We start from the raw sequence: 25,687 nt of genomic DNA, 5'->3' as shown, positions 1-25,687 counted from the left end.
GAACGCAACCAAGAGGATACCGTGAAGTTTTCGCCGAAATGAGCCTGACCAGAAGCTACCTCGTGATTATTCTACTTTACGTCGCTATTGTCAATCATATTCATCTACCACTAGTAAGTGTCTCATACTTCGCTTTCTGTTGTACCACTTTTTACGTTTTAACATATCGGCTCAGTGTAAAAGCTTTGATCGGTTTTGCCCTAAAATGATAGACTAACAATAAATTTCATTACGATCTAATGGTAATTTAATGGAATACCTACACAATGATACGATTCTTTTATAACACACGTATTTTTAATGGAAATTTTTATTCTGAGAAACAAATATTTAGAATATTACTATCCAGTGATTTTATACAAGTAAATTATATTAATAAATTAATAGTTTACCATAGTATGGGATTGACATAACAGCTTCCTCAAACAGATCGCAAATGTTTTCTGCGATGTTGGTAATCTGTACTCCTTTTTTTTTTAATTTCTTTTCAGAAGTTCAATTTCAATCTTATCTCGAATAATAAAGCACACTCAGTCGCATCAGTTTTTATTCTAAACAATTCACTGTGTTACATTTCTAGAAAATCCATCGAAACTTTTGCACTGGCTCAACACATACTGTTATTGCAGCATTTTAACATTGTATACCACAATTATTCATATGTTTTAACATTTTACCAAGTTTGGAACAAGTTTACTGCAAAGAATTTAGACGCTTTCAAATATTTCAGCTAACCCTTTAATATTTTGCGGACCGTACTTTTGTTGTGTACAATGTTAGTAATGTGTGGTGTTAGTATACACACTGTCTGCTGAATGAATGTTTACCCTTATTCATTATGAACCATGAAAACGTATAACGTTTTATTCTTGATAGCTTATAATTTTACCATTTTTGTCTCCTTTATGTTACATTAACTTTTATAAGTGAGTAATGTAATTGTATAACAATTATTTTCGAACGTTTAGTAACGAAATCATTTTACGGAGTGTATAAAACGAGTTCGTATGAGTAATACAGAGACCGAAATTGTTTGACATATTTTAATTTTCAGGATATAAAGTATTACATACATATATTTACTATTTGCATATGCTATTTGTGTAAATATAAACAGTAAAATTTTTAATGAAACATTTTAGAGGTTTTTATTGAAAAAAAAATTGGAATTTGTAGTGGTCTTTTCACAAAAATATTGTAGACTACTATTCCGATGCCTTTATTTTTTATATTGTATGAAGTATACATTGAAATATTTTGTGAAATATGTCAATGGTGAGTAGCATATAGTGTTGGATTGACAGTTTTTAACACTATGAGATGTCTCGAATTTTTTTACATAGTCTTTTTGTATAATTTTGTGTACATTCAAAGTTAATATTATACAGTTTGAGCATCGACTGTACGTATATTTTATATAATTTCCGGAAAAAATTTAATGCTACTACATAAAATCATTCATCGCCTTTACGCTGTATTGAATTATGAACATGATTGGCTGCAATTATAAACTAACCACGATTTATTACAATATTTTTTAAACGAAGTTGTTGAAAAGTATTATAATTGTATATAAATTTATATTTAATACATTTTTGTAAATTATAGATTACTTTTCCAAAGGCTAGAGTAAAACAGAATTAGTTTCATCGTTTAAAAGCTTCAATCAGTTACAAGTAAAATTAAATATAAAAATATATAATTAATTATTTAATTATGCAAATAATTAATCTTTTAAAATTATTATCCATAATCTATATTGATACGCGGGCGTAACAGAATTTTACACTTTATGCGGTCACAGACAAGAAACAATTTAATGTCTATATATCTACTGTTACAAAATTATGTTACTTTACGCTGACTCTAAACTATTCTAATACTAGTATGATTTGTGTTATTCATTAAATTACGAAGTGAAATTGTTCGTAAGAAATGTTGAATACCTACTTAATTGTAATTATTACGGCAGGTATTACTTATTTAATAAGAAAACGATTTAGTTTGAACGTTATATGAATACATTTTCATTTTTTCATTAAAGATTATCATTTTGGATAGTTGGATTTTTGAATAACGATTCTCTTAACGAAAAAGTTTAAAGATCTCAGTGCATAGTCGTTTGATTATTAAACCTTTAAAAAACGCTTCGATTTCCGAAGCAAAGGGAATCACTCGATAAAGTGGATTAAAGCACCAGAAGGAGACACACTGAACCGTACATTTCACTATTAATTACACCTCGCGATTAAAAATTGACAGTTCTATTTCATCTCGATTGTACCAAAAATCATTTAATACCAAAGATTTCACGTGTTACTAGATGTGTGTGTGCGTGAAATGTTAAAAATCACTATTAAGGGGCTAATTTCTTTTGGACTTTGCACGATTGCATTAAAAGTTCCTTAAATGTACCCAAATTAAAGATACGAGACATATATCTACAAATTAATATTTTATAAAAGTACTTCAAATAAAGAGTTTTGTGTTGTGCAAAATTTAATCTTGTATCTGCACAGCTCATATCTTTACCTTAAGGAATTGTAAATTCATTGATTACTTGGCATATACCATATAACAACGTATAATTAGTGGACTTGTTAGTTAATTAATCAGTTTCCTGAAATAGCTTTAGGAATTTGGATTATCCACTTCGTTATAGTAATTGACTAAAACTCAGTGTTTTCGGACAAAGTATTTAATTGTCTGGCAATTTATATATAAAAATTACAAATAAACAAAAGTGAATGTGGATCTATATGAAGAAGAAAGCGAAATCGAAATGGACTTTTTATATATTTTTACTATGTATTATGCTTAGTTACTCTGCGATATTGCATAAATAGATATAAAAGAATAGTTATACAATGGACAACTGTTGTTGGGAATTGCATAAGAATAATTAAATTACAGTGATATGCGACAGTTTCTGGTTAGATAGTTCTCTCAGTTTGCTTCTCGAAGAGGAATTAAAGAATTTTAATTAGTATCAGGTACGATGACATGAGAAGGACAGAGATATAGCATGCTCAGAAATTCCAGCTACATCATATGTCTAACAACAAGAAAACTATATTTTTATGTAAAAAGCTACACTACTTTACAATGTAAAATATTTAACGAGTTTCACATTGTTTTATGTTTATAGAGGAATATTCTATACTTCTCTTATAAAAAGGTTATTCCGTTTCATTTCAGTGTCAAAACTTCTGCCATCTATGTTTAATTTTTCATGAAAGATTACATTTTTCGATACGACCATTGTTGAATTATTCGATTCGCGTAGAAGGTTTATCATGCTTGCAAGTCACAATCAAAAACGAAGTTCTATAATTTTTTAATAATTTCGATTAATCAAAACAGTCGGTAATTGATTTTATATAATACTTCTTTTGAAATAGAATAAAATAAGTAAAGTACAATTTTAAAGAGACTACATAAATAAAGAATGAAATTTTTAGAGTTCATCCTTTAGATTTTCGATAGACGCCTTTGACGAAAGCCACACAACTCGACGAATCTTTGTAAACAGCCTACTTCGTAATATGTTTCGAATTATTATTTGTAAAAGCAAAACTTACCTAAAATATCACTTCACACTCGATATCATACGTAAGCACTAGGATACTCATCGAATATGAAGTAGTCACAACGTTTGTTGCTTCAACGCTCCTAATACCTGAGACTTGAGGGGGTATTCTAGTCTAGACTTTTCAAAAAATCGATCTTTTTGTTACCTTCTCTGAAAGTACGTGTTTTCAAAAGTATATCAACAAAAGGATTTGTCCGAATTTGTACAATTCGTGAAGTTATACATATTTCAAAAACGGCACACAGCCCGCAGCGTGTAAAGCCGCGTACTCACCAAGCCAACGAGCACGAGTGAGAATGCTCGCTCGTTCCTGTTCGCTCGTGCTCGCTCGCTTGGTGAGTACGCGGCTTAAGGGGTCATGCTCAGTCAGGAGGCCGAAAAAAGAGTGTTCTTTGGGAATTTTTTTCTCAAAAACTATAAGACCTTTTACAAAAAATGTGTTTGTGTTTCAAAAATTGCAGTTTCTAGATTATAAGGTAATTTCTTTATTTATAAATACTTATTAGTAAATAAATGGTGAGCGATCTCCCGGATGTCTCTTCACAAAAAGTGATCTGCCGTGATCACTGTAACTTCGTAACGGTTCATGTGAAATTAAAAATTCAGTAAGATTTATGTAATGGAAGAACCAATCTTGTCCTTGAACGTGAGATTTTTTGAAATATTGATTAGGAACAAAATGGCGGACATTTTCCTAGAAAAGTGCGATTTTCACCTAAAAATCACTCGTTTTTGGTCAATTAAAAAAGAAAGTATGGAACGAAAAAAAAATTCTTCGTTCAAGGACAAGTTTTTCTGATTTGAAGTAAGGCGCGAGAGGTTCCATATAAATCGACACCGTAGTTTTCGAGAAATATTGATCACCGATTTAAAAAATGTAGTTTCGAGAAAAACACGTTTAAAGTTTCAAGTCAAGCTTACACTTATATAAAATGTTCATTTTTTAACGCCTGTAACTCTGTCATTTTTAATCGGATTACATTGAAACTTGCACAGAATATTCTCGAGATGTTGTACTTCAAGAAATTGTAGAAAGTGAAAAATCGATTTTTTGGACATTTCTGATTGAGTATGACTCCTTAACAGCCAGTTCAGACTGTTTTCGCACGAACTCACGGTGAGACTGTGTGGTCAACGGAGGTCGTAAATCTCCGCTACGATTGTTATCGCCACCGAAATTATGCGATTCCCTAATACGAATTAACGTAATAAGGATAGTAGATTTGATAACTATAGAACTATTGATACAACTTCAGTGAATCCTCGATGAGTGTTCGAAGGCTCTTCAGCACTGGCAAGGAGAGATTATTCAGGTGTAACGCTGACGTTTTAATGAGGTTTAGCTCAGTGATAGTGTTTGAAATTCTGAAGCCAATATTTGTTTCACCCGCATATGGCCATCAGTTTATGAAATATTTAATGTTCAGTGCCGAGGTGCCTTCGAACACTCATCGAGGCTTTACTGTACTGACAGATGAATTAGGTGACGAAGTATAATACGCGATACAGATTATGCGGTTAGTCCGGAGTCTTGTACATGTATAGAGTATAGAGAGTGCAAGTTGGTGTTGACTCTTTCGATATTGCTGTTAGACTGACTTTCTGACGAATCTGAGAGGTGACGAAAAATATGTCTTTTTTTCTGTTTATGACGCTTTAGAGATACATATAATAATCATATACCTTCGTGAACACTATGAATCTAACAATAAAAGTGAAAAGTATTTCAAAGGCATCCAACATTTAGACTATGTAAAAATTTTTAAAATTGACTTTTTGTCTCGAAAAACAGGGTAGAAACTGTTAAGCGAAAAACCATTCCCAAGATTTCGGGATGAAAAATGTCACCTTATTTAGGAAGAAAAAGATCGGTTCTTGTATTCAAAGAAAAGAACCAGTCACGGTTTACGGTAGATCAAGGGGGAACAAGTTCTAAACTGATCCGATACTTTTCCGGTAATAAATGGATGTTCGATCGTGTGAAAATTCTCTGAACGGAAAAGCACGCGAGCTCAAAGAACGGATGTTGCTTCCACGGAATTAGGTAAGGACGTGCCTTTTCGTTATCATTAATTTCCTGGAAACTGATAAGCGACGATTGAATATTTGGACGTGACGCGAATGTGTTTCCCCATTTTATATATATATTACTGGTAATGTGATTCATGATAAACGCTACATTAATTCTTGGAAGGTTTCTCTATGCAGCGGTCATAAATCGTTAGAGTCGCAGAATTGAGACGTCACCGAAAGTGCGTCGTATGTTCTTGAAGTTCGACAAACAAAGCGTTAACATCCTCTGATTAATTAGTCACAATTATTATTCGCGGAATTGTGTTATCGTAATAGTGCAACAAAATCAAACGCCTCTCAATTATTAGACTTAGAATGTTTATGCATTTATAGCTTTTCCAATCAGCAAAACGTAGAAATATGAAAATTTTATTCAACGCTTAATATAGAAAATAAAAATCTATACAATTTTGATTTTTATGTACTAATATTTAATGCTCTTAATTTGTGTGAAGATCCGCAGTCTACATATTAAGTAAGTCTATTAATTAATCACGTTATTGTTACGTTTCTACGATAATTTGACAAGTATATCTATCTGTATTTTATAAATACTTGGGTATAATGGACAACGAAGAATCTGCACATGACGCACTTATCGATTTAATATACAGGATAGGACCAAAGTCAGATTCCCCTTTCATGGATAAAAAATTCAACGTTATTTTATCGCAATTTATTTTGAAAAACAGGAATTTCATTAGAGAATATTTTAGTTTGAACAAATGATAAATTATATTCTTCTCCTTTCTTAACTATATGAACAAAAATTTGTTTATCCGTAGGATATTGGGATGTAAAGTTTATCTTAGAGTTTCAGTTTGGGTAGAAGAATTGCGAATTATTTATAGAAGATAGTTCGAAAAATATTTACTTGTTAAAAAATACTTGAACAATAACCACAACACCAAGGGTGAAAATGTTTGAATTTTAGCTGATAAATATGATAGTGGGCACTAAAATCATCGGTGTTTTAATACTCTAAAATTAAAGTTTAGTATTTTGATATGTCGCACTTATATGAAATTTTAACATTATTATTAACGGTATCATAATAATAAATATTTTGATCCTCACAATCAATCACCTTTTAGAAGATTTATAATTTTGGCAATATTTAATATCAGAAACGCCCCAATACTTTTTACGTTAGCTATTCTGTTTTTCTTAAACGTTAATAATTGATAGCAGTGAGCTTTTTAATATTCTAAACAATGACATAGCTACTCAGTTTCACAGAATCTTACAGTTAATACCTAAGGTTTGTGCACTGTTTTAATTGAATTTAACTTTCAATTTCTTACTCCTGATAAATATATTAAAAATAAATTTGTACCTATTTAATTAATTTTTATTAATACAAGCTTCAATCATAGGTTTCAAATATTTCGAATATATTTTTGGACGATTAAACAATTTAAAGAGAAGCCATAAGCATTGAATTGTAGATATAACAGTCAGATCCCGAAATCTGTCAATACTCGATTTGGCTAGTCAACATTAGTTTTCACTTAGGCTTTGCATTAATACTGGTATTAACTAGTATTGAGTTCTTATTATTAGAAACTAGTTAGTTGTAGAAATAACCAAATGTACTTGACTATACTGGTATTATTTAAAAATCTATCAGAGAATACTTGTTATGAGTATAGTAAAACCCCCGCATCCGCGGTTTCAGTATCCGTGGTTTTATGTATCCGCGGTTGACCGTGATCGAAAAAAATTAAATATAACATTACTAAATTCCCGCCAAATCATGAAACTCAGGGTCACCGAAGGAGATGATCCCTATGACTGATGATCAATAATATTTTGAGACTACAACGTCTACGTGATTCATTAGATAGGCACGCTATAATTATTGCATAACTTTTAACATTATGTTTTTGTTGTTTTTTTTTTATTTGTTTATTTATAGTCGCATTCACCTCTACGGGTTATTAGCGACTACTCAAGCTTACATAGTTGTTGTACGATTTACATACTGGATTGGTGATACTTTATATAATATAGTATACAGGGTGAACCACGAATCGGGATCAGTAGAGATTACTCTGTTATTATCAGTCTGATCGAAAATGTTTTTATCCGGTACAGCATGGTTTTAAAAGAGCTTTAACGTAATTATAGCAAATTTGTTGTCAACTCTTTTTTTTCATGATATTTCAAGGTCACCTTTAGTTTTTTGCAAATACACCTATAATTTTTTTACACCTATCTGTTAGACGATTTCAAGACGAATTCGGTAACTATCATAACATAACATGTGTTAGGTCAAAACTAGTACAGTCGAAAGATATTTATTAGAACTAGTGTTGACTGTTGATTAGCTATTGACTAGGAAGATCGTGTTTGACCGTAACGTACACATCTAGAACGAGAAACGTGTCGAATAAAAAAAGCTAGGGGAAATACTCATAAGGAATAATTTTCCATGAGAAGTACATAATGTGCTGGAAGCGTTACAAAAGAAATATCTGTTATCACGAAAAAAAATCAAATTATGCATAGGCAGAATATCAAAACCCACGATTTCATGTGTATATTGCGAATAAACAAAATTGTAGTTGAAACTTTAGACCACACAGTATCCTATGATAGAGTGACGAGAGTATCGTCTTTAAACAAGCATGTATACCAAAGTCTGCATTCGACTTTCATACGATATGCTCTCATTGACTCTCGCACGAATCGGAAATTACTGATTGCCGATAAAACCGCAACAATGATACGAAGAAAGGTACTCATCGCAGATTACACTTGAATTCGGGCTTTGATAAACGCTGCAACTCTTGTTGTTTCTTGTGTTCAGTTATATTCAGTAAAGTCACAAATATATACTAGAAACTGAACGGTATATTTTCGACTTTAGCGCCAATTCGTTCAATTTTTCAGAAAAATATACATACAGGGTGAACCACGAATCGGGATCAGTAGAGATTACTCTGTTATTAGTAGTCCAATCGAAAATGTTTTTATCAGGTATGGCATGGTTTCAAGAGAGCTTTAACGTAATTATAGCAAATTTTTTGTCAACTCTTTTTTTTCATGATTTTTCAAAATTACCTTCAATTTTTTGCAAATACACCTATAATTTTTTTACGCCTATCTGTTAGAGGATTTCAAAACGAATTCGATAAGTATCATAACATAACATGTGTTACTTTTGTTTTCACCTGGGTCGAGAAAAGATTAAAGAAATATTCGAACTGTAATATTACAAAGAGTAACGTATGCGACGCCATTGTACGCGTTCCGATGTTGAGCTCTTGCCTACTGTTTGTAAACATTTCGTTTTGTACATTGGAACACATCTAATGATATCTACTGATCAGGATTCGTGGTTCACCCTGTATACATATGTACAAGTGGTTATCAAAAGTTTCAATCAAAAATGTAAATTCATCGTCTTTTTAAAAATATATATTACGAATAAACTCTTGATATATCCATATTGAGGATACAGTAGACTCACGTTAAAGTAGCGGTGCGGGACTCTCAAAGCAGGTTTTTCCTGGAAACGTTACTTCAACGTGAGCCAATAGGCACGCAGGATCTCGTGGCAGTTCGGTCGATACACCAATTGGATCAGAACTTTGGTTACAGATGGCGACCGATAATGGGGTCCGCGCACGTGTGTGATAGCCATCAAATAACAGTTTGTATATTTAATGGTTATCTCGAAAGAGTTAGCATAAACGTATGTCACTATAATTTTTAATATCAGACTAATTGTGAGACCTGTCATGTAGATATTTGACAGAATTAAGGGTTAAATTAAATTTATAAGCTTAAAAAATGACTTTGCATCCTTAAACTAATAAACAAAAATTAATAAATATCACACTTATAGGCAGTATGACTCTAATGAATCATCATGATATATTTTATAGATTATACAACTAATTAATAACGAAATTGACGAAATAAATTCTGCACACAGCACGGTACACGGTAGATGATTCGCATATCACTATCAAAGCGCGGTTGTAAACGTTGGAATTTAAATGAAATTCGGCACCTGTCACCTACGTTCTTGAATGGAAGAACATTCACGTCCTCTTTTCAGAACTAATTAAATTTTCTACATGCATAACATTTCCTTGATAACAACTGTCTCTTTCAGTACGTACACAATCAGGAGATCTTCCCAGCAAAACAGTTTTAGGACGTCTCTTCAACTTCTCTCCCTTATTTTGCTTTAATTATACATTAAATTATATTGTTTAACAAGCATCCTCACCCAGTATAATAGGACAGAAATGAATATTTTACGATATAAAATATAAGAATTAGTGAGTGAACTGAATGAAAAATATGCATGTATTGTAAATTTTAGTTTAAATACGCAAATCTGATAATGAATTTAGTATTTCTGTCTTTAATATTAACACTACCAAACCTGTCAAAATTACGGATTTCAGATTTCTTGAAGAGTTCTTCATCGAAATCATAAACGTGCTCTCGTCAGTATTTATGTTACGCTTTAACTTACCGTATGTGCTTTATACGTAATGCATTCAACGTTGGAAATCGTTTGTCTTAATATTGTTTACTGCTTGTGTCCCTGGTAAATAATGATATTCCCCGTTTAAAAGCAGTTCTTGAAATTTAGTATCGATTGCTTTATACATTCAGCGAAAGCTTTTAGCAAAACGCTTATAATTGTTAAAATATTTGTTGAATTAATTTGTAAAATTGGAAAATAACTCCAGATCAACGAACATGTACATGACTGAAAGTTTCATATTTTCCGAAATCCATTTCGTTCGTCGATATTAAAGCCGAAGTTTATTGTAATCGAAAGAAACACCCAACTTTCATTAATGAGTACAGAATATTTTTTTAAAATTAAGTCACAGAATTTATTCATTTTTATGAAATCCATTCTGCTCGTCGATATTAAAACCGAAGTTTATTGTAATCGAAAGAAACGCCCAACTTTTATTAATGAGTACAGAATATTTTTTAAAAATTAAATCACACAATTTATTCATTTTTATGAAACAGTTTACATAGTTTTATAAAAAGTTTTATAGACACTATAGACTTTTAATAATAATAACAAACTGTTCAAATTCAAAGTAGTTCTTTACAATCTTTTAAAGATAGGTATCTGCATAAACGTGCGTACAAAAAAAAATGACATATTACAATTTCACTGGCAAAACTATTGAAATGTAATACGTACGATGGTGCACGCCATTGTATGTACCCTCACTGTGGGGGGAAAAAGTGGCGTAGAGAAAGGGGCTTCTACTAATTAACACGCATTTAACATTTATTTCAGTACTTGAAATAAATTTACCAAGTGGTAGAAGACACTCCTCCTACGTCACTTTTTTCCCCTAGTGGAAGCCGAGTTTGCTCGTGGGTGTACCTACGGAGTTTCTTAATCCTTGATGCTTTTAAGCATACTAAATTCGTACCAGAATTATATACTAAAATACATATTAAACAAGTAGAGCAGGAAGAGAACCGAAGGTGATTGTAACCCCATAGGGGAATCACTAAACAATTACAATACAATACAAATACATATGAAACAGAATATTTACTAACAATACGAGTACAGCAGATAACAAAATTAAAATTATAATGCGCAAATATTCTGTTATTCGTTGTCATGGTGTCTTAGGAAATTTTGTTGTAAAATAGATAAATACTATTTCACCTCGTGGTACACAATTACAAAGGTAAAAGGAGCATAAAGACTTTCCGTTCAATTCAATAATCTTATTTAGCGACATAACGTATCTGGGTAGAATACAGTCATCTCGATTCCATTCTCGGCACTTTACGAACGCGATATGGTTGACTATTTTTTTTTACTTTCGCTTTTTTTCTTTTGCTGCCGAGTCCTAAATTGTGCAGGGTGCCGTACGGTCCATTCACTGGCTTTTATATTCAGTTCCTGTGCAACCGTTTTGATGTTTTTTGGAACTGAACTAGGAACACGCGTGCAATCTTGCGCAATTCATTTTTGTATTACTGTTACATTTGTTTTTGAACAATTTGAAAGAAATTTGGAAATTCGTCGGCTACGCAAACACTTGAACACCATTTGACTCATATGACTCTTTGTTACTGATTATTTTCAGATGCCTTCTTTTTATTATTATTTTCACATGTCTGATTGTGATAATATCGTACCACCCTACGTGTTTATTATAAATAGGAACAGTAAATCATAGGCAGGTTCACTGAAATTCATTGAAATTCACATATCTTTTTAGGTAAAGTCATCTTTTTTTAACTGTAGTATAGAGATGGGCAAACTCATTAATCTAGATAAAAAGTTTCGAATGACGAATAAAAGATAAAAAAAAGTATTTCGTTATTTTTAATTGTTTAAACGTGGAAATTTCAATTTTTGTAATAAAATAATACTTCTTTATGAATGAATGGACATTTGTAAAACAATTATTTAATCTCATTAGCTGTTTAAAGATCAGGACGAAACCTTTAGATACTGCTGCTTTTCACACTGTGTATTATTTGAATAAAATTCTGCCCAACTCTGCTGTAGTACAATCAGTTTCGTACAGCATATGGATTGAATCATATTGTTAACGTACTTTAATAATTAGCTCGATAATCACTTAATAATTTATTTCAAAGTGCAATATCGAAAAATAATAATAATGCTTTTAAGTAAAATATTAAAACATAGGCCGTCGCTTGTTACAACCTCTGCATGGGAATTCCAACCCCCTTTAATAAATTCCATATTATTAACAATCATTATTAACCGATACGTAGCATACATTGCGCTCATGCCTCTTCATTATTATGTAGTAAAATATTATAATGAAATTATTATTGGACTTACATTTAAACGGTATGTCTACTTTAAATTTGTTTACGATAACTGAAATAACAATCGATTGCATATTCTTACAGCAAAGTGCATTTCGCTTTTAAGTATTGTAATGCATTAATGGTGTTACAATAAGTTAAAACCCTTTAATTTTTATCTGAAACATTTCTCGGCATCATCAACTATTTCAAAGATATTCGAGGGGATCGATTTAAATGACTTACCCTTTATAAAAGTAGTATGTACCTATGTATATAGAATTGTGAATATCAAAAGTTGTAATGCAACCCGTAATTGTAAAGTATAGTAGAGAAGACGAGAGTGTTGTAAAATACGTAACCACTTTTATAGAAACCAATTTTGAATTAATTTTCGCACGAGATAATTATCTTTGTGTATAACAGTGGTCTTGTTATCATCCCGCCCCTGTCACTTGAGAGCACATACCGCAAATCTGCACTAAATTCAAGACCGAGTGCACAAACTTCATTAAGCTGTGACACATGCAGCCACTGCATATTCCACGATTCTTGCTTGCTGGAAAATATTAGCTTCACGGAGGCATGTTGCACGATAATACCAACATACAATGAATACCTGTTCACACGGTGTCTCGTTTAACTTGAATCATTAAATTGCTTTTTGTTTTTGATAATTTGTTCTGGATTAGCTTCCAATGAAAATAAACATTTTCGTATGATATTTAGAAAAATATTGTTGATCCATTGATGAATCTTTTTCGTTGAAAATGAGAATGTCATTGGTTCTTTTTATTACAATTGACCATAAACGAAATATTCTCGGCTTTATTAGCGAAATGAAGTTTGTTTACATTTACGTTCACTCAGTGGTGTGAAACTGCATTAACAGTTAAGGAAAAAGTTTGAATAACATACAAGTGTCAAATATCACAACACGCAATTATACAAGTTTTACAATACATAGTCACGTATGTAAATTTCACTCTCTGTATCTGCAAAATTATAAAGGTCTAGTGTCTCATATTCCTAATAACTCGACATTTTGTTTTCTGCCATTTTTCGTCCCTTTCTCTGTCCATGATCTTGAGTGACCTTCAGTAGCTATGACCATTGAAATCGTCTTGAAATGGGTTACAATCGTAAACGCTTAAAAATACATGGTTCCACTCAAAAAGATCAAGTTGACCTTGAAATCTTCTACGCACCTCAACTTGGACAAAAGTTTTGTTCATTACTTAGGCAGTGGCCCTCCAGGAACCAAACAGCTTTTGTTTCAAACATTTCTTTCAATATCCAAACTTGTAGAAGTTACTCAAGTGGCATTTCTTACGTGAGTCATCCTGTATACCATCACATTTCCAATAGTGCATTGAGATCGATACTTATAAATTATTCCCCCCCTTGGAATTACTCTTTCTATTGATTGCTTTAATTGTTGCCTAGTTTGTATACTGTACGTGTTCAGTTTTCAAATTTGCTTTGATACCGCCACAAATGCCAATCTTGTTGAGGTAGATATAACGTTTGTCCTACGTGAGTATCATAATAATGGATCATCGCTAATAGAATTGAGAGGGACTATGAAATTCGAATGTTCGAATTCTGATCAATAAATGATACGAATGACATCTGATATATCCACGTCAGTAACGTATACACAGAAACTACCCACTATTCTCTGTCATGCTACATTATCGGTGTACAATGTTGCCTAGAAAATCACGAATTACTCAAACAATGGACATATCGAACAATTTGACTCGGTGTTCAGAATTTCAATACGGTGTCCTGTAATGTACGAATTTCTTCATTTGTCATCCCCAATAATGCTCATAATAATATGTACTAACGTTTAATAATCAAATATAGTTAGATTGCAAGACAATCACAATTACAATGACATTGTAACTACATAGCTATACTACATTTACAATAAAAATTACAATGTAATTGTAAAATTGTAATGTGGGTACATAATTGTAATTATAATTATCCCGCAATTACATTGCAATTTAGATTTTGTAAGTAGATTATATTTTGCCCAAATGTGGTGGACAAGTTATAAAACTCACCTTGTACGTATGTCACTACGTCATATACAGGGTGCCTCCGAAAGTTATTTACAAGCGAGCATGAGGTGATTCTGTGTGAAAAATATGTTGAAAATATATAACATTTTTTATTTAGGACTTCGTTTTCGAGAAAGTCGACTTTAAACATTAATGTGCAACGTATGTATTCGTTATGACAGTAAGTAGAAATGAAATGCAATGGACAGACGCACTAGCCAAGTCCGATTCAATTGCACGCGTATCCAGCAGATTTTCAAATTTGATATTCTCGAAAACGAAGCCTCAAATGAATAAATTTTATTTTGCATTTTTTCTTCTTTTTTATACGAGTAATCACTATAATACATTACTGCTTGTACATAACTCTTTGAGGCACCCTGTATGTCGTATTTGTCCTTTACTTAACTTTAACATTGTGGCAATAAATGTATATTAGGGATGGGTTTCTTGAAACATCGAAACTTCGAAACCCTTCGACACCAAAGTAAGTTCCGAGTTTCGAGAATTCGAAACTTTAAATTTTTTTCGTGAATCCTGATTAGAAATTCTCGAAACCCAAGTAAGAAAAAATATAAAATTGATTAATGAAGAATCATTTGCAGCGTTCCCCCAGAATAATTCGATTCATGTGAATGCTGAGTGATCGTGTTTTATTTTTAAAGATATAAAATATAAGCATATTGACGACCAATTGTGATCGTAGAAGTGCAGTTCAAAAGCACGTGAGGATGAGGGATGACGCAACTTTTTCAAATGTTAGTTTTCAATTACGTATTATAGTACTGTTTGGTGGTACTAAAAAATAGGGACTGCTAAACTATCGAGTGTTAGTGTCAGAAAAGGATAAGTGAATATACTGTTACGATAACGTACAAAAATGTAGGTAATTCTATGCAAAACAAAGGAGAAGACGCGAAGAATGCGGAATGCGACTTTGAACAGTGAAGGATATAAGAGTCATGTCTCGAACGTATCTCATATTGAAATTCGTTTCAGTGAATTGGAGAACGCTTTGTCAGTTGTCGTTGTACTATATCGAAACGGTTTCCCGTTCTACATACTAAATTTGTATTAGAAAATTTAATAACGTAAAATCTTCGGTGGTTTCATTTTAGAAATAAATTTTTCGACCACAAAATTTGTAAAACGGCTTCCGAAGAAATGGTGGCATTACATTGTTTTTATTTATTGTTATTATTTTACTTCCTGATATTTAAGACCAAACACTTAATAATTAATGGTAACTGTAAAACGACTGTGTTCATTTTTAGTTAACAAGCTATCTCTCCTGTAAACATATTGTGTCATATATCTGACTGTCTGATATTCTTGAAATTTCATTGAATTAGGGGAAAGCTGTCTAAAACGATCCCTTTAAGGCATAATTTATATAAAAAATACAAATGCTCATTATTTAAGTAAAAGTAAGGTAGTTTTTGTAAGTTAACCTATCTATCTTATCATCAGATTAAATGAAATTTAGTTACGTGATCAATTTTTTTTTTTATTAACATTTGTTTGAAGGCATACTTAAGGAACATTTTGTAATATATGTGTATAAAATGATCCCCGGGGATTTTACATTAAAATACTGCCATGAAGCAATTGTGCTTCTTTCCTAAATAAGGGTCCAACACACATATATTTTTGAGTGTCAGAATATTTATACATACCTTACGTGTTATTTAAACAGCCTTAAAATATCTAGAATAAAGATGGTAGTAAAAAAGCGAATGATATAATTCAAGACATAGAGGGTTAAAGTTGTGAGCATCAAAATTAGTCGTTTCAATGGTCTCTAGTCAAACGATTTTTAGGAATGGGAAGTTTTAAATTTCATTTCTGGGGTTAGGATGTTTGAGATTTTCGGAGCTATACAGTAAAGTGTGCTTGATTTAAAAGTGAAAATATTATAACTGTACATTATTTCCCGTTTATAATTGCGTTTCGTCGATCACATTATAATGACATCGCTGTTCGTATCATATCGTACACGTCCAATTTATCCATTTTGTTACTCTAAAACAGAAGTGACTTATCTACCTGCCAATAAAATGATCGCAAAAATGTCTCCGCTGCTCCCGATAATCGTGTTATGTGGACCGAGCAATGTTGCATCATTTCATTGGCAAGTGAATCACTTCTGTTTGGCTGATAGAGTAGAAAGAGGATATCCCACGATATACATACATAATATAGTGGGTATACCGATGTGATTATAAGGTTATCTGTACTATTATAGTTATTTCATTATTAATAATATTAATTTTATGTGGATGTATTATCCTATCCTTTATAAAATAAATACTATAAACATTCATTGTATTTGAGCGTGAAATATGTCCAGAAAGTCTATAATCACTTTTATAGACTGTAACAACAAATAAGAAAGGTCGCATGAATATTTCAGACTACATCGCCTACAGAGCAGAAAGCGCGAAATGAGAATCCGAGAACAGATTGTGCATTTTAATACACTGTATCCACTTTGTAAGTGTAATTTATCTCAAAGTGACTCAAAGGATGCGTTTATATTCTCCTACAGGCAGGCATGATATTAAAGCTGAATAAACGAACATAATACATACTAACACAATACCTTTACACAAACATTTACTAATAATAATACGTTTCTTACATTTAAGAGAATTATGAAAAAATTAATGTGTTCCGATATTCTTACGTGACAGTTAAAAAATAAACGTAATCAGACTACGCATGGCCTGCTTTGTTTAATAATTCCGGTATTACGTATTGCTTTGTTATTTTAATAAAAACATAACTCTCTTTTCGCATATACGTACCTTGAACTCTATTGCGTAACAATTACATTCAAGCATATCTTTATAACAAATAAATAATACAACACTATAATTTGTACATAATTTTGAAATATATATTCACGCGAATTGACTGTCAAATCACGGTTTTTAATGTATTAAATCACTGAAAATCTTTCGATGCGTTTTACTGTAAAATTTAAAAGAATGGACTAATAATACATTTAACTATAATCATTATACCATCCTATTAATAGCAATTTAATAAAACACATAATGGTTCTTTTATAATATATTCTGTATTTCCAATAGAAATTTTTATTCAAACTTTTATTCTAATACAATTTTTTGATTATTATTCTGTGAATTTATGTATTTTAATTATATGATTAAATAAAACCTGTCTACCACAAAGTAGGATTGACGTAATAACTTCTTCAAACAGATCGCACGTATTTGTTTATTCTCTTCATTCTATAATCTCTTCTCAAAGTCAACTTCAATTTTATTTTTAACAATAAAGCACACTCAATTGCGTCGATTATTGTTCGAAACAACAAGTCACTGTCTTACGTTGACATCGACACTTAATATACCAACATCATTGCTTATTGTTCCCACAACACCATGGCGATCACATCATCTACACAAAATCCATCGAAACTTCTGCACTGAACCAATATTTTTGGAAAACGCAGTGTCATGCGTTCAAACTACTTCAGGGCGTTTCACCGTGGAACTGCGGGGTCGAATGCACGTAAAACCAACGTCATCGAGATTTCAAAATTCATAGCTCGTGAGATTTGAAAATAGTTGGGTATTATTGAAGCTAAACATTACTCGAATAAAACTTATTTCTTATTTGGAAATTGAAATGAAGAGAACAAATCTTAATTGATTGTTATTTAATAAAATCTAAAGAAATTATTTAAAACAGTACAGGTATCTATTAGTTACAAATGCTGCTTTAATTATCATTTGTTAATTACTACTTATTACTTGAAGGTCGTTGAATAAATATTCTACTTCTTTTTTCTGTCACTATGTTTTCTTACTCTTTTTAAACAAATTTATAAAAAACAATAATATTCACTTGACAACGATTGTTTAAAATACAGTAAGTAAAGGAAAACCGAAAACTGTTTGTACTTTATTCAAAATAAAAACTAATTTATAAATAAATTGTACATGGAATAATTGAAATACATATTACATACACAGTATAAATTAATTAAATTAAAAAACTATGCAATATTGGATGCGAACGTCTCAATTCTATTGATTTACATTAATTTGACTACAACACGTTATAATATGAAGAAATATCCTTGAAAAGCTTTTCATTAACGCTACATTTATAATGTTTATTTATTGTATCACGAATAACTCTAAATAATACGTAAGAATTAAAAAAAAATAATTAAAATATATTGTTTTGTATTCCAGGTGAGATGTCAAGATGAGGAAAGCTCGCAGTGTATACCTAAAAGAGCGTTCTTGACCCTGTTACGTCTCCCGGAGGTAAACTCCTATTTAGCAGCTTATTCAAGAACGGCGAGAGTGATTCAGAACACAGAGGACCGCAGTGGCATGGCACACTTGAAAGCTTTAACCGAAGATGGCGACGATGACACCGAAATCTGTATACCTGCTGGAATCTATTTAGAACTGTTCAAGGATCCAGCTATGCGTGGACATCTCAGTGTTATTGGGAGAACGCAAAAATTTCCAGACATATCGGGACGCCTTCTAGAAGATAGCGAAGAAATCGACACACGAGATTTGCTACCAGTATCTCAAAAAAAGAGTATCGCAATGTTGGCTAAGAACGATGATCTTCCGATAAGTCTCCAGGATCGCATCGATGAAAACCAGGACGATGAAGAAAAGAGAATCGATGTCTCGAGGTGAGTAACACATTTATTTGTATGGGTCTAAATATTATCTAGAACTGAATCTTTTCATAATTCTTGCTTGGATTATACAATATTGCGATTACTATACATACTTTATGTACCATACGTACAAGTAATAGGGGAAAGGTGTCTGAATAAAAAATACAAATGCTCATTATTTAAGTAAAAGTAAAGTAGTTTTTGTAAGTTAGTCTATCTGTCTTATAATTGCTTGGAATTCTGAAGCTAGTGATATTTGCTTGAGCCGGATATGACCATTAGTTAATGAGATATTTACTTAATATTAAAGTTGTAGTCTATATGCAGAGTGTTTCCGAACTGGTAGTAAAACCTGAAAGGATGTGATTTTTCATGCAAAAATAAACCGAAAATGTAGAATATATACATATATGTATAAATGTTCGGATACTTCTGGGCAGTAGTGTATATAAAAAAAAGCGTTCGACATAAAATTCAAAAATTTGGTTTGTTCGAACAGCGATCAGTCCGATCGAAACGTACCGGAAATTCCACACGATTATTTACTGCCCGGCGAAGCGTTGGATTTGGAGGCTCTCGCGCGAGAATACCCAATGGAGAAACGAAATGTCGGCACCCTGGCTAGGGATTTCGCGTTGCCACCGGGCAGACGAAATATCGCGTCATTGGTAAGAGATTACGAGCTTCAAACGAAAGGAAATAACGTTGGGGACCATATGCTACCGTTCACGGGGAAAAGAAACGTCGCCTCTCTAGCCAGAACTTTCACGTTACCGCAAAATGGCAAAAGGAACGTTGCATCCATAGCGAGAGATTACGGTCTTCCGTATGGGAAACGATATGTCGGTTCTTTAGCTCGAACGGGTGACATTCCGATGCGCGAGCAAGGAAAAAGGAGCGTCGCCATTTTGGCCAAAAATATGGCCTGGCCTGCCTCCTTGAAGAGAGGCAGTTCTGTCCCTGGAACCGTTATCTTGAGAGCTCTCGCCCGACATGGTAGATCGTTGGCGAGTGAATCGAACGCTAGAAACAATTACGAGGGTGGTATCTTTGGGGATGAAAAGTTGAACGATTCTCAGGCTATCGACGGATTTTACGAGAGAATTGATTCAACGAATAGGAGGCCGCAAAGACAGATCAGTTTCACCGATGAGTACCCCTTGCCTGTTATGCAAAACACCAACGGATTCGATTACGAAGAAATGATGGAGGCTCTTAGCGGTCAGTATCCGAATGCTGAAAAGAGATTCATGGGTAAGTAAAATGTTTATCGATCGTAATATGTTTAGAATCTTTGAAAGAGCGCAGAATTTTTGTTTACAACTTGATTTTGCTAGAATCTTTTAAAATGGAGGCTGTGAGTTTCACACTAAACATAAGATTCTATTAATATAATACTAATCATATTGTATTTTACTTTAATATCAACACTATAAGCTCGTAAATAGTTATATTAATGTTATTTTCATATTAAACTTGGGGTTATGAGTTTTTTATTTACTGAATGAATTCTAAAGTTTTTTAATTTAATTAAATTAAGTGGGACTTATAAAAAGCATAAATAGTTTTGTTACATGTATCAGTATTAATGTACGAAAAGTGATATGTATGACTCAATGAAAAGGTACCGGGTACTGTTTTTTCAAAGATAAATACAATAAGGATACAAAGAAATTATTTTATAATTATTTTACTTTTATATATAAGTATAACTATAATAATACAAACAATAAAGGTATACAGTTTTAATGCAAAAATATATTCATTTACAACAATACACTTTTGAAAATTTCAATATACATATAAGTTTAATAAAAGAACAATCTGAAGAAAATGAAAGTGCAATCGTTAATATGGGTTATATTAGTAACTTTTGCTTACATTTTATTAATTTTGATTCGTAGAAAGTTTCTTGAAATATTCGTCATGAACTTAACATAACATTTATAATTGTATAAAATATGTTATTATTATTTAGCTGTTATAATAGGTCTTCAATTTGTACATAACGGCAATTATATTATTTTACTGAAATTTGTTGGTCTTCCTTGTTCTGGGAATAAATCCAAGGCTTTAAATTTCGCATTGTCTTCCATTGATATTTTGGATGATCATTTACATGGCGCATTCCTTTTAAATCGCATCCAGCGAATCATTAACAAATGTATGGTTTCTAATGACAATGTATTACATAACGTACATCTGCCATACTAAATGCATATTCACATTTCTTTTGTTTAATCGAGAAAACGTAACTGCTCCTGTTAAGATATCAATATTTAGGCCAAGTATTAAATGAATATCTATAATTTCGAAACATATCAAGTGGGTTTGAATACATTTCTGATGTATCAAACGGGTGTCGATAGATTCGTAGGAGTATCAAAAGGGTATCGATTATGTTTGTTACGTACATGTTTGATCACTATTCAATACGGATGATTCCGTTTTTATGATTAATTTCCAGGCTGGAATCGATAGTATTGATTCGGTATCATTCTGATCTCTACTTGAAGATTTTTTTGTAGGATTTACAACCCTACTTAAGGTTTTTTTTGTTAGTAATCAAGGAATGTTCTTGTACAGTTGAATGTTTTATGGATTTCTAGTCTTTCGTTCCAACAATTGCTAAACGTGAAAAATTCGTAACTGAACGTAAATCTAGCACTGTCTGTGAATGTCAGAAACAGGTTCTATGCCAGAGGTGCAGCAGAAGGTAGAACGTTCCGGATATTCGGAAACATTTCAAGCAAGTAAAAGACACATTGGAGCTCTGGCACGACTTGGTTGGCTTCCATCTTTAAGGGCCGTGCGATTTTCACGATCACCCCGGTATTTCGTCGGCAGGTCAGACCACTAGGTTCTCACCTGTTTTCCTTTCTTTTCGTCTTTTTATGTCACTCTCTGTCTTTCCCTCTCTTTCTACCCTCCCACCTTTTCTTCATACTTTCTGTCATCCTCCTTTCACTTCGTCGCGCGAAATTATCATGCTGTCACGCCTACGCTAAATAAACTACAAAAATGTACTGGACAGTCATCAAGAGAAATTAGTTGTCCGAATAGAGGAATAAAAAAATAGAATCACTGCGACGAGAAACATATACGAACAAGTGGTGGTCCCTGTCAGAGGGGAACTCTCTTTGGACATTAGAGAAAAGAAAGGTAGACTTTTGATGGAATCTAACTGCATACATCGCACTTCTAGTGGCATCTGCAGTTACCATTTCATGGCAATCGTTCATCAAATGTACTTCCTGTTCTATTCCTTCCATTTCTACTACGTAGATAGTTACGGTAGTTATCTGCAACATTGGTGTTTTGATGTTAGATCGCTGTTTCAGTTGGTGGCAAACGTCTAGGCTGCTGGGATGCAGTTTAGCCGGAACGGATAGTTTTAGATTCTAGTTCTAGAAGTACTTGTTAGGATGATTGTGTTTATGTGTATTCATTCGTTTCACAGGGTTGTCTATTCATGGAAGTAGTATAAAAACGATTGAAGGTTAAAATAAAATTGTCTGCTGAAGATAATATTGTATACCAAAGTAGACGCTGTTTTTGACAGTAGACACAATGAAAATATTCATTCCTTTCTTCCATAGCATATACATATACAAGGTGAACCACGAATCGTGGCCAGTAGAGATTACTCTGTTCTTAGCAGTCCGATCGAACATTTTTTTATCAGGTATATCATAGTTTCAAGAGAGTTTTAACGTGATTACAGCAAATTTTTTGTCAACTCTTTTTTTTCATGATTTTTCAAGGTCACCTTCAATTTTTTGCAAATACACCTATAATTTTTTTACGCCTATCTGTTAGAGGATTTCAAGACGAATTCGGTAAATATCATAACATTACATGTGTTACTTTTTTTTTCATCTGGGTCGAGAAAAGATTAAAGAAATATTCGAACTGTAATATTACAAAGAGTATCGTATGCTACGCCATTGTACGCGTTCCGATGTTGAGCTCTTGCCTACTGTTTGTAAACACTTCGTTCTGTACATTGGAACACATCTAATGATATCTACTGATCACGATTCGTGGTTCACCCTGTATATACATATATTAATTTAGGTATGTTGATTATTAAATTATCCGTTCGATTTATCATTTATGGCCATGTTTTTTCATTTTTCTGTCCGAGAAAGAACAAATTTTCTCATCACTACTGATGTTATTCCCTTTATGGGCTATCTCACTTTTAGCACCCTTAGAATGCGACGGATCTATAGACTACCCTGTAGAACAATATTTTCTTATGTTCGCAGGCAATGCTTTGTTGCAAGCATTCATAGTGTTCATTCATCACTTTATAAATGTTTATTCAAACCATTACAGCCACTAATGACACGCGAAGATCTTTGATTCACAGATAGTACAACGCCATGTTCAAACTACTACATATGAAGACTATATTGAATATTTTAGAGCTATATTGTTGGTTAAGAATTTGTAAGAAGCTTTATAGTCTTTTACATATAGTAGGTACCTAACTCTAGAACCGTGCACCGGTGTTCTGACAATTTAATTCTGATTACCTGGGAGCAGGGCCGTTCCTGGGTCGTTGGCCGCCCGGTGCGAAAACAGTATCGCCGCCCTTATTAATTTAATATTATTCAATTAAGAATTTAATATGCAGTGTTAATATATGTATATATATATATTTTTTTAAATAAAACCATTCATTTTTTAAAGATCTCTGTTTCATTTTATAAAAATGAAAATTATTTTATGAAAATAAAAGATAATTTTTATTAAAAATTATACACAAAATGAAACAAAGATCCTTAAAAGATGAATAGTTTTATTTCAAATAAATATTTTATTCCATATATGAGTATGAAACTAACGCATAATGTTTGTAATAATGATGTTATGGTTGATAAATAGCAGCCATTAATTACCTACACGAATTTAATCCACTAAATATGGCTAAATGTCATAAAGATAGTGCATTCTGGTATACAAGTACTGTTACAAAGATTACATATACAATTAATTTGATTAAATTCTGTTAGACTAAAATTTGCATAATCGTCAGAAAACTTATGATTATTATTATTCTTACTAATACAAGTTTTACATATAATAAACGATCTGCGGCCGCCCCTGAGTTTGGCCGCCCAGGTGCGGGGGCACCTTCTGCGCTTCCGCCAGGAACGGCCCTGCCTGAGAGAGTAAATTGAATTTGTTTAATGATGTCCTTCTGAGAACAATTTAGAATAAGATTTCCTTATAGAACTGGTAAAAGTGAGGCAAAGAAAATACATATTAATAAACAAATGCGTCTTATTATGAATTTCACATAGTTTATTACCGGCATACAATTGCAATATTCGTAACACATATTAGTATTGTGTGATATTCGTATTTTTTAGATATTCGTATTGTCGACAGATTGAGAAATATAAGGGTAGTTGATGTGTACATTGCTCGTGCGGGTTTGAAATGAAAGCCACTTGTGCCTACCTTTTCCAGTCGATAGCATCAGGAACGTTATAAAGTAAAGTATAGATGAAACGTATAACAACGCGTTAATCGTTTAATCTTATTTGACTCCCTCTGTAAGACACAACGATTTCGTTATGCATTATTATATTACGCATCGTAAATGAAAAATACAACTATGTGAGTTGGAAAAATAATGACGCATTTATATATGTAGAAGGAAGTAAGTATAAGAAATTGAAATCTCTAAAAAATCTCGAGACATATATATGTATATATGTATATATGATTCTAGGGTTAAAGAAAATGTAAACTGGTATTGTGTTATTAAAATATAATTGTGTGCTGTTTTGATTGTGAAGTAGTTCCATGTTAAATAAGCTGTAGATGTTTTCGGGATCGTTTCAGAACAAATGATAACGAGCTGCAGAATTTCGCTCGCTATATCATCTTCATCAGCAAACATTTTATGTGTTTAATTGTGCTTGTATAATCATACTATCACGTGGTAATAGACTACTTGTTGTATTTTAATGTTACTATATTTTTCGAAAGAAGCAGTGTCTTTAGGGCCTTTGTATCTATCACAATTAGTTAGTAAACGTTTAAGCTCTAGCAGCATTCTATAGTTCGAGTAATAGTATATGGATTACGCAAACTTGCCCTTATATAGATATTAGTATTGTAATTGTAAAATATTTATGGATAATATTATTGTTACATATTTTGAAATATTTATAGATATTATTATAATTGTGAAATTTTTATTTGCGACCTGATACGAATGTCAATCATCTTTTTAGGGAGAATCCCTCAGATGGGTCCTCGTCCAACTACTCCTCCAACTCGTCGACAAGGTCGTTAAAACCGAACATTAAACCAGGAGCACCCTACGTTCAAGCCTTGCACGGAGATTGTCGACACGGCTTCAAAAGGTTCCTGTTGTTACCGACAACCGATAAATTTCTTCGTCAGAAATTTCCAAATTCCATCTAAATCGATTACTACATATTTAGCATTGCA

The 25,687-nt window shown here is 32.4% G+C and overlaps 1 protein-coding gene across 1 annotated transcript; it reads left to right on the top strand.

The window, feature by feature from the left end:
• LOC107193777 (neuropeptide-like 1) lies at positions 1-25,687 on the top strand. Its single transcript, XM_015583282.1, has 5 exons — positions 1-113; positions 18,765-19,225; positions 19,713-20,467; positions 21,898-22,060; positions 25,468-25,687. The coding sequence occupies exons 1-5, from the start codon at positions 39-41 to the stop codon at positions 25,658-25,660; spliced, it is 1,647 nt and encodes a 548-aa protein (XP_015438768.1). The 5' UTR covers positions 1-38; the 3' UTR covers positions 25,661-25,687.

This window comes from Dufourea novaeangliae, unplaced genomic scaffold (genome assembly GCF_001272555.1).
Source record: "Dufourea novaeangliae isolate 0120121106 unplaced genomic scaffold, ASM127255v1 scaffold24, whole genome shotgun sequence".
NCBI lineage: Eukaryota > Metazoa > Arthropoda > Insecta > Hymenoptera > Halictidae > Dufourea > Dufourea novaeangliae.
Note: the sequence above shows the minus strand (reverse complement) of the source record. Positions and strands in the feature narration are given on the sequence as shown.